Source organism: Silurus aristotelis (genome assembly GCF_946808225.1).
Source record: "Silurus aristotelis genome assembly, chromosome: 6".
Taxonomy (NCBI): domain Eukaryota; kingdom Metazoa; phylum Chordata; class Actinopteri; order Siluriformes; family Siluridae; genus Silurus; species Silurus aristotelis.
The window spans coordinates 1,039,236-1,047,364 of NC_139579.1; the positions used below are offsets into that span (position 1 = coordinate 1,039,236).

General features: G+C 44.6%; 2 protein-coding genes across 8 annotated transcripts in view; one reads left to right on the forward strand and one right to left on the reverse strand.

The window, feature by feature from the left end:
* The first annotated feature begins 3,347 nt into the window (after window positions 1-3,347).
* Window positions 3,348-6,629, forward strand: amdhd2 (amidohydrolase domain containing 2). 6 transcript variants are annotated; one of them, XM_083545144.1, is made up of 12 exons: window positions 3,359-3,585; window positions 3,778-3,965; window positions 4,087-4,223; window positions 4,336-4,475; window positions 4,590-4,644; window positions 4,909-5,121; window positions 5,196-5,284; window positions 5,419-5,563; window positions 5,689-5,796; window positions 5,914-5,982; window positions 6,082-6,183; window positions 6,278-6,629. In XM_083545144.1, the coding sequence occupies exons 2-12, from the start codon at window positions 3,883-3,885 to the stop codon at window positions 6,349-6,351; spliced, it is 1,215 nt and encodes a 404-aa protein (XP_083401270.1). In that variant the 5' UTR covers window positions 3,359-3,585; window positions 3,778-3,882; the 3' UTR covers window positions 6,352-6,629. The 6 variants fall into 6 exon arrangements, with proteins under 6 accessions (XP_083401269.1, XP_083401268.1, XP_083401266.1 ...); XM_083545145.1 differs by having other exon boundaries at window positions 3,503-3,585; window positions 3,787-3,965; XM_083545143.1 differs by having other exon boundaries at window positions 3,348-3,585; window positions 5,689-5,982; window positions 6,082-6,166.
* Window positions 6,630-6,689: 60 nt separating this feature from the next.
* jmjd8 (jumonji domain containing 8) overlaps window positions 6,690-8,129 on the reverse strand; it is a 2,442-nt gene continuing 1,002 nt past the window's right edge. Inside the window, exons 4-9 of one of the 2 annotated variants that reach the window (XM_083545156.1) lie at window positions 8,011-8,107; window positions 7,841-7,909; window positions 7,556-7,675; window positions 7,411-7,478; window positions 7,202-7,336; window positions 6,690-7,046 (exon numbers count right to left, since the gene is read on the reverse strand). In XM_083545156.1, coding sequence (XP_083401282.1) covers window positions 6,966-7,046; window positions 7,202-7,336; window positions 7,411-7,478; window positions 7,556-7,675; window positions 7,841-7,909; window positions 8,011-8,107 — 570 coding nt within the window. In that variant the 3' untranslated portion in view covers window positions 6,690-6,965. The remainder of the gene's footprint in view (window positions 7,047-7,201; window positions 7,337-7,410; window positions 7,479-7,555; window positions 7,676-7,840; window positions 7,910-8,010; window positions 8,108-8,129) is intronic. The other variant, XM_083545157.1, reaches the window with a different exon arrangement.

Below are 8,129 nucleotides of genomic sequence, written 5' to 3' on the forward strand. Positions count from 1 at the left end.
TAACGATAGCTAAGCTGAATCATACTTGCCGATAACCGATTGATCAACCAGTAGTTTATAAAATAAATACTGAATTTAAAAAAAATGGTACTGAACTTCATTACAAAAATAAAAAAAACATGAACAAATCGTTATAATGTGCTAAATTAAATATAAAAAAAACTATCGCATGGATTTTTGCTAATAGCTGATAGTTCCAGTAAACATCTAGTACTGATGATCAGCAAAACCGATGAATGAAAGAAAAAAAAAACTTTATTGAAGAGTTTCGATTTTTATAACGAGGATAAAAACGTAACTGGTGAAACACGCAGCGAGTCACCAATCAGGATCGAGCGCACGCTCTGTTTTACACGTGTTCTGATCACCAACATACAGTTCAGCATCAGTTCAACATCAAGCAGAACATTTAGAGAGGAATAAATGATGAAGAAACTCCAGACTCGAACTCACCACCACACACGTGACCTCATTTACACGTTTTTACTGAAGTAGTAGAAAAGAAGGTTTTGGGTTCATGATCATTATAATAGAAATCAATCAGTGTTTGAGTCATTAATATCATTCTATTAATAGATCAGTGTGCTGAGAGTCACATTCGAGTCATTCGAGTAAAGAATCTTGTGATAAAAATGATATGAACATTATAGTTATAATAAATCACTACTTTGGAGACTGAAGTACATTTGAAGGCAAAATCTTTTGTACTTTTATTTAAGTGAAGTTTTAAAGGGACACTTTTCCTGGAGTCACATTTTACTGTGTGGATCTACTTTAACTCGACTACATGACTGGAGCTGGAAATGGAAAGAGTGAGACAACACATGAATACACATGTCAGCGCTCCGAGGTGAAAACGCCTTCATGTTTCCACACTGACGAGGAGAAACGGTTCGCCGGTTCTAATCCCCCCCCAGCCATCCAAAAAAAAATTATTGAAAAAAATATCGCACTCTCTATTGTGAAATATATATGTATGTATACCTAAATAATTGTGTAAGTAGAAAAAAAAATTCCTGCATTTAGAAACAGTTGAGTTCCCCCTCCCCTTCCTCACAGTGGTTTGACCCACTGCCTGCTTTCCCAGTTCATCTCACCTACTCTACACACACGAGTCAGGTGTGTGTCTGCGGCTCAATTAATGTTCAGTGCACTGCAGCTAACACTGTGACTAATGTACTAGTGCACTGCAACTAACACTGCAACTAATGTACTAGTGCACTGACACTAACACTGCAACTAATGTACTAGTGCACTGTAACTAACACTGCAACCAATGTACTAGTGCACTGACACTAACACTGCAATCAATGTACTAGTGCAATGCAACTAACACTGCAACTAATGTACTAGTGCACTGCAACTAACACTGCAACCAATGTACTAGTGCACTGACACTAACACTGCAACTAATGTACTAGTGCACTGACACTAACACTGCAACTAATGTACTAGTGCACTGCAGCTAACACTGCAACTAATGTACTGGTGCACTGACACTAACACTGCAACTAATGTACTAGTGCACTGCAGCTAACACTGCAACCAATGTACTAGTGCACTGCAACTAACACTGCAACTAATGTACTAGTGCACTGCAACTAACACTGCAACTAATGTACTAGTGCACTGACACTAACACTGCAACTAATGTACTAGTGCACTGCAACTAACACTGCAACTAATGTACTAGTGCACTGCAACTAACACTGCAACCAATGTACTAGTGCACTGACACTAACACTGCAACTAATGTACTAGTGCACTGCAACTAACACTGCAACTAATGTACTAGTGCACTGACACTAACACTGCAACTAATGTACTAGTGCACTGCAACTAACACTGCAACCAATGTACTAGTGCACTGACACTAACACTGCAACTAATGTACTAGTGCACTGCAACTAACACTGCAACTAATGTACTAGTGCACTGCAGCTAACACTGCAACTAATGTACTAGTGCAGGGGTGGCCAACCCGCGGCTCGCGAGCCGCATGCGGCTCTTTGGCTGGTTTCATGCGGCGGCTCTTATGTTCCTTTCGAAGTTTGTGTGTGTTTGATTTTTAATGTGTGTGTTCGCTTTGCTTAAGTTCAATACGGTATTTTTAAGACCTAAATGAGCGGCGCCCCTACTGGGAAACTTTGCGGTATATCAGACCTTGGCATGAGGCCAATCATAAATTACAGGGATGCACCGAGAATTTTTGGAAATGCCTAAATCACCGAAACAACACGACAGAAACACAATTGTAATGACGCAATAAAAAAGCGCAGCCAGCAGACGGTTATCTGGATAAGAGCAACATGTCTGCGGTGTGCGCAGAGCGATTTGCAAAACATGCAATGCTAAAATGTCAAGAGTGGGTGTATCTGCAAAGAGTTTCTCCACGTCGGGTTAAATTTATCACCTGAAATCCAAACATCCCGATTGCCTTCTAAATATGAGAAGAACGCGGCGCAGAAAAGTAAAGTCAATCCGAGCATGCGCACTCCGTCTGTAGAGGACGTTTTTGAAAAGGCGGGAAAGTTTTCCAGTGATGATGTCAAGGCAAAAGGCATAAAACACAAACAAATGATGGAATTCATTGCCATTTGAATTGAATTTTCATTTCGGTGCATCTCTAAAAAATTATCGTTGGTGTGGCCCTCTGACACAATTCAGGTTTCTCATGTGGCCCCTTGTAAAAATGAACTAGTAAAAGTGTGTGTGAGACAGTGCAGTGATCATTGTTGAAAATGACTGTCCTGTGGTCTAAGAACTGTAGGAGTCAATTTCTCTCATTATGTTGGTGTGTGACATTTACAATAAATCTGGCTGAGCAGAGGTGTGTGTGTGTGTGTGTGTGTGTGTGTGTGTGTGTGTGTGTGTGTGTGTGTGTGTGTGTGTGTGTGTGTGTGTGTGTAAGAGGAAGGGATGGGTGATGTTCATGTGCCCATGTGTATGATGTGGCTCTTTGCGGTAACACAGTCAAAAATGTGTCTCCTGGTCTCTGACTGGTTGACCCCCCCTGTACTAGAGCACTGCAACTCTTAAGTTCTTAAGTGTCTTAATTAATTTCAAATAAAAATTATTTTTTTTTATTCCTTGTTTTGCTTTGTCATTGAACCTGAGGGAAACTTTGAAAATAACCATAATGACGTCATAAAGTCTCCATGCTACAATAATAATGATAAAAGCAGTGTTTCACTGTGGGGACACTGTGTCTTTATAAGTACAATTTGACTGTATTATTTGTGTCCCCCTTCAAAAATTGCTCATGGGAAATTGCCCCCCCCACACTGTTAAATTAAATTTACGCCGAATGACGTGACGCGCCTGCGCTCTCGGAGGAACGTGATCACGTGAACGTGCTTTTTATTGTGATGGGAATCACCTCAGGAGTTCCTCACGTGTTCCACTGTTCCCTTTACACCAAGTGCCCTAGATAGGGTGCACTCTCTCAGCTGACCGGCGCGTGACGTGCACATGCGCACTTCACTTCCTGTTAACGGTGTGTGTGTGTGTGTGTGTGTGTGTGTGTGTGTGTGTGTGTATACGTGTGTGTACGGGTTTTCAGCTTCATGCAGTAATGAGTTAACGGTAAGTTTGTGTGTGTTTTCATGATCCACCTGTAGTTTTCCATGTACATTAGTTAAAAGTGTGACTGTCACAGCTGTGAAGTTTTATCACCCTGAAAGATCTTCAAGATGGTCAAAGTCAACAAGGTGTGTTTCAGAGACAGATTGTCTGTGTGTGTGTGTGTGTGTGTGTGTGTGTGTGTGTGTTTTGCAGTCTTTTCAGGACTCAGGAACTTATCCCGTGCTTCAGAAGTCAGCAGATCACGTCAGGACACATCGAGTCGTTCCTCTACACGCTGCTCTGAGGAACTTCTGAAAGATGCCGTCCAACAAGAGTGTGTCTGATGCCTCCATCACTCAGTTTGTCAACTGCAGGATCCTCAGAGACCATCATCTGGAGAGGTATACACACACACACACACACACACACACACACACACACACACACACACACACACACACACACAATATAACGTGAGTGTTCTCTTCATGATTTTGTGTGTGTGTGTGTGTGTGTGTGGAGAGAGGACCTGTGGGTGCGTGATGGAAAGATCTTGAACCCGGAGAAGCTGTTCTTTGAAGAACAGGGTTTTGCAGATCGAAAAGTCGACTGTGGGAATAAAATCATTGCCCCCGGATTCATCGACGTGCAGATCAACGGTAACACACACACACACACACACACACACACACACACACACACACACACATCCTGATTCGTTGTGACGCGTTGTGACGGAATGTAACTCCGTCTTCTGCTCGACTTTGGTAGGTGGATACGGCATTGACTTCTCGCAGGCCACTGATGACATCACAGGGGGCGTGGCTCTGGTGGCCAAGAGGATTCTGGAACATGGCGTCACGTCCTTCTGCCCCACACTGGTGACGTCTCCTCCTGATATTTATCACCAGGTCAGACTCTGTGCTCGCTCTGCTCTTACACACACTTACACCTTATACACCTGGACTTTAACCTGTGTGTGTGTGTGTGTGTGTGTGTGTGTGTGTGTGTGTGTGTGTGTGTAGGTGATTCCTAAGGTAAAGGTGAAGGATGGGGGAGCAGATGGAGCCGGAGTGCTGGGTGAGTGTAAATATTATAGGTTTCTCTCTCATTATTGTTGATGTGTGCTGTTCTGTGGGGCTGTAAGAGAAAACGCTGCCCCCTGCTGGTATCGTCATTATTTGAGGTACCAATAAATATCCTGCACCTTTTAATTGGTGTAGACGTGGGGGATCATAATGGAACAAAATTTACCTCAGACATTCAGTACATTCGGTGCTACATCATCTCTCTCTCTCTCTCTCTCTCTCTCTCTCTCTCTCTCTCTCTCTCTCTCTCTCTCAGGTCTTCATCTCGAGGGTCCATTTATAAGTGAGGAGAAAAAAGGTGCTCACCCTCCTCGCTTTCTTCGCTCTTTTTCCAAAGGGGGCGTGGCCGACCTGTTTGAGACCTACGGGCAGCTGGAGAACGTTGCCATGGTTACGTTAGCACCAGAGCTCCCTAATAGCGGGCCAGCGATCTGTGAGCTGGCACGAAGGGGCATCACGGTGTCACTGGGTAAACACACACACACACACACACACACACACACACTGTGGAATGTTTTATTGTGATTGGTTTGTGTTGATCAGGTCACTCCATGGCTGATCTTGCTCAGGCTGAGGAGGCCGTCCTGAACGGAGCGTCATTCATCACACACCTGTTCAATGCCATGCTACCTGTGAGGAACACACACACACACACACACACACACACACACACACTATTTTTCAAGGTTATACTGACTAACAGATGGTAGTAGTCTCTGAAATATACTGTGTGTGTGTGTGTGTGTGTGTGTGTGTGTGTGTACAGTTTCATCACAGAGACCCAGGCATTGTGGGATTGCTGACAAGTGACCGTGTGCCTGCAGGTCGTACTGTGTATTACGGTATGATTGCTGACGGCATACACACACACCCCGCTGCACTGAGGATCGCACACAGAGCTCACCCTGCAGGTACACACACCCACACCCACACACCCACACACACACACACACAGTTATATACAGCCCACCATTACTCTGTGTGTGTGTCTGTGTGTGTGTGTGTGTGTGTGTGTGTGTGTGTGTGTGTGTTACAGGGTTGGTTTTGGTGACTGATGCAATTACAGCGATGGGCCTTCCTGCAGGCAGACACACACTGGGGCAGCAAGAAATCCACATACAGGGACTACATGCTTACGTTGCAGGTCTCACACACGCACACACACAACCCAAACTACACACACACTACAAACAGGCCACGCCTCTCCTCATAAAAACTATGCACAGGCCACGCCCCTTTAACGAGAGGTTTATTCGTGCAGGAACTAAGACGCTGAGCGGCAGCATCGCCACCATGGACATGTGTGTGAGACATTTTAAACAGGCCTCCGGTACGTGTGTGTGTTTTGAATAATCCCATAATCAGATCATAGGAGAAATGCCTGATATATTATATGTCCGTGTGTGTGTGTGTGTGTGTGTGTGTGCAGGATGCACAGTGGAGGCAGCGTTGGATGCTGCGTCTCTGCATGCAGCTCAGCTGCTGGGGATCAGCCACAGGAAGGGGACACTGAAGTACAGTGCAGATGCAGGTGTGTGTGTGTGTGTGTGTGTGTGTGTTTTATATTATTATACACACACACACACACACACTATAATCATGAGTGTAAATGACACTGTGTGCAGATTTGGTCCTACTGGACGACGCGCTCACAGTCTGGGAAACCTACATCGCAGGAGAACTGGTCTGGAGGAAGTGACCTCATCGTGAAACTGCTCTCTGATTGGACGGGTTTGGCGTTTTGAATGGCACAGAGTCTCCACACGCACATGTACAGTCATTTCCCTTTCACCTGGGACTTCTGTAGGACATGAAGTTGTTTCAGTTTCTACATTTCACACTATAAATATATTCACATGTATAATATTATGTAGCAGTGAACTTCCTCTACACACAGTGAGAAGGAGCCGAAGTGTGTGTGTGTGTGTGTGTGTGTGTGTGTGTGTGTGTTTAATAAACTACTTTTCATACACACGATGGATGTGTTTCAATTCCAAAAAACATAGGGTGAAGTGTAAAAGAAACACACCGTCTCTAAAATCATCACGTTTATTAACACGTCATTTTCAGAATTAATTCACGTTGGTTCAGGAGGACACGGGGAATTCCCCAGTCACCGCTCCACTCCGATTGGTCCTCTTGCGGTTATGAGGTCACAAGACAAGGAGATCTGATTGGTCTGTTTGTTCACTCGTGGTCCTTCTTGGTCTTTAATGAAGCTCTGAAGGAGGAATTCTGATTGGTGCTGGAAAAAATATTTCAGGATTTGAGGAACCTGATTGGTCCTTTTGTATAGGAGGAGGGTGAGGATGTTCAACCCATAAAGGTGGAGATGAAAACACTGGTGTCTAGATTCAGTGTAGCATGCCACCATCTATCTGGAAAATACAGGACCTGGCATGCGCACACACACACACACACACACACACACACACACACACACACAGGGCTCTTTATTGACCTTCAGCGATAATGCAGATGAAATATATTGCTGGGCTTTTCTTTGAGAGAGAGAGAGAGAGAGTGAGTGAGTGTGTGTGTGTGTTTACCTCTCCTGGCCTAATGGTACACTCCAGGGGTGTGTTGTGTTCCTCTAGGTTTGGGTATGAGTGTGTGACCCAGGACAGGGTGGTGTGATTTGGGTGGAACTCTGGGGCCTGATCAGGAGGATACAGGAACCAACGCTACACATACACACAGTGTTACAGCTAAGTCCAGATTCCATATGTCTATTGAAAACACACACACACACACACACCTTTCTGCCGTAGATGACCTCGGAGTATCCTGGACCGTGCCAGTGGAAGGGAACACCTGTACCTGGACCTGAACCAGATACAGCAAAAGAGAACATGTGTGTCTTTCATCTGTGTGTGTGTGTGTGTGTGTGTGTGTATATATACCTGCGATGCCGAAGCTGTAGGCGGGGGTGGTGTGTGGCAGGCTGTATGGTGGCGAGTTGTACTCCTCAAACAGAGAATGCCACTCGGTGAAGTTATTATCACCAAAGAAGTAGAGAGTATCTGCAACACACACACACACACACACAATCAATATCAAATAAGGACATGGAACACGTCAGCTGAAGGTAGAGCATGTTCATTTAGGTTTGTGTGTGTGTGTGTGTGTGTGTGTGTGTGTGTGTGTGTGTGTGTGTGTGTGTGTGTGTGTGGGTGAAAAACACTAACCGCTGCCCAAGGTGTCTTTAGACTGAGGACTCAACAGCAACGTCACAAACTCTTCAAACCGCACGTCCACTACACACACACACACACACACACACACACACACATTCAGAACACACTGTGTTTGTGCTATAGTTATGTGTAAAACTGAGTGTGTGTTTGTGTGTATGTACCTTTTCTGTAGGAGTGTGTGTTGGCGGTGCTCAGGCGGACTGTTTTGTCCTGGTACTCCTTTAACAGACTTTGCTTGGAACACAGGAACCGGAATTTCTACAAATCAGACCAATCAGAG